Here is a 1,063-nt window from a genome sequence, read left to right as displayed (position 1 = left end):
CTCCTCGGCCTCCTCTTCGGTCCCGGGGGCCAGCCGCAACCCCAGCGGGTTCCCCCCGAGGCCGCTGCGCAGGGGCAGCCGGATACCGTGCTGGGTGCCCTGGGCGGGCAGCAGCCCGCACCCCACCCACAGCAGGAGCCAGGGCAGGGCTGGGGCCATGGCGGGCCCTGGCCGTTGGGCCCTCTGGGCTGGCTCCAGCCCACGTTCGTTCCTGTCGCAGGCCCCCAAGTCTGGGTGCTGCTGGTGGCCTCTCAGGAAAGGAAGCGTGGAGGCATCAGGACTCCAGAGCCTGCAGGCCCTCGGCCATTCCCCGGGTCCAGGCAGGAGAAATCCGCGGGGCACGGGAGAAGCGGAGCACGGGATCCGGAACCCGGCTACATCTGGCGGGCTGCGGCCGGCCTCAGCCGGGCTCCCGCGGCTGCGCTGGCTCTCAGGCCACCATAATCCAGCTCCCAGCTCCCAGCTCCCGGGCGGGCTGGGGAGGCGGAAAGACTTGTGGTGGCGGCTGTCAAAGCCAAAGGGTTTTCGCTTCTCCCTGGGATCGCTGGGAAGTGTAGTCTTCCCATGGCAGGGGAGGCAGGCTCCGGTGGACAGGGGTCTGCGATGCCCTCTGCCGAGGCGGAGTCCACCCTGCAGCATCCTGGCTGCAACCTGGGAAAGCTCCCGAACCCTGGCAGGGCGCGCGGGCGGCCCCGGGCGGCACCTCCCGAGCTCCGTCCTTGCTTTGGCGAGGACCGCGCACCGCTGTGTGCAGGTATTGTGCCAGGCCCTGGGGCTGCAGGAGACATACAATGCACACACGGCAAAAGGAGTTCGGTTCCGGAGCCCTAAGCAGTTCCTGCCGCAGTGGGGGTACCGGTGTGGCGTTCAGTGTACGGATTTAGGGACCATCTAGGGAATCTGGATCTGGGAAGACTTTATGGGGGAGGTACTATTTAATTTGAGACTTAAAAAGCGGGTAGAGAGGCCAGCAGGTGGCGTTGCGGTTACATCGTCGGGATTTCATGTGGTCAACCTCGGTTCAATCCTGGACCCGTGACTTTAAAATCATGCTGGGGGTGTG

The 1,063-nt window shown here is 65.9% G+C and overlaps 1 protein-coding gene across 2 annotated transcripts in view; it reads right to left on the bottom strand.

Annotated features, from left to right (window-relative positions):
- BACE1 (beta-secretase 1) overlaps positions 1 to 536 on the bottom strand; it is a 30,355-nt gene extending 29,819 nt beyond the window's left edge. The window contains exon 1 of one of the 2 annotated variants that reach the window (XM_027765684.1): positions 1 to 536. This exon is cut by the window's left edge and continues 168 nt beyond it. In XM_027765684.1, the coding sequence (XP_027621485.1) occupies positions 1 to 159 (159 nt within the window). In that variant the 5' untranslated portion in view covers positions 160 to 536. The other variant, XM_006161884.3, reaches the window with a different exon arrangement.
- Positions 537 to 1,063: the final 527 nt, after the last annotated feature.

This window comes from Tupaia chinensis, unplaced genomic scaffold (genome assembly GCF_000334495.1).
Source record: "Tupaia chinensis unplaced genomic scaffold, TupChi_1.0 Scaffold139431_1, whole genome shotgun sequence".
In the NCBI taxonomy this organism is placed as follows: domain Eukaryota; kingdom Metazoa; phylum Chordata; class Mammalia; order Scandentia; family Tupaiidae; genus Tupaia; species Tupaia belangeri.
The sequence above is the reverse complement of the archived record's forward strand: the minus strand, read 5'-3'. Positions and strand labels throughout refer to the sequence as shown.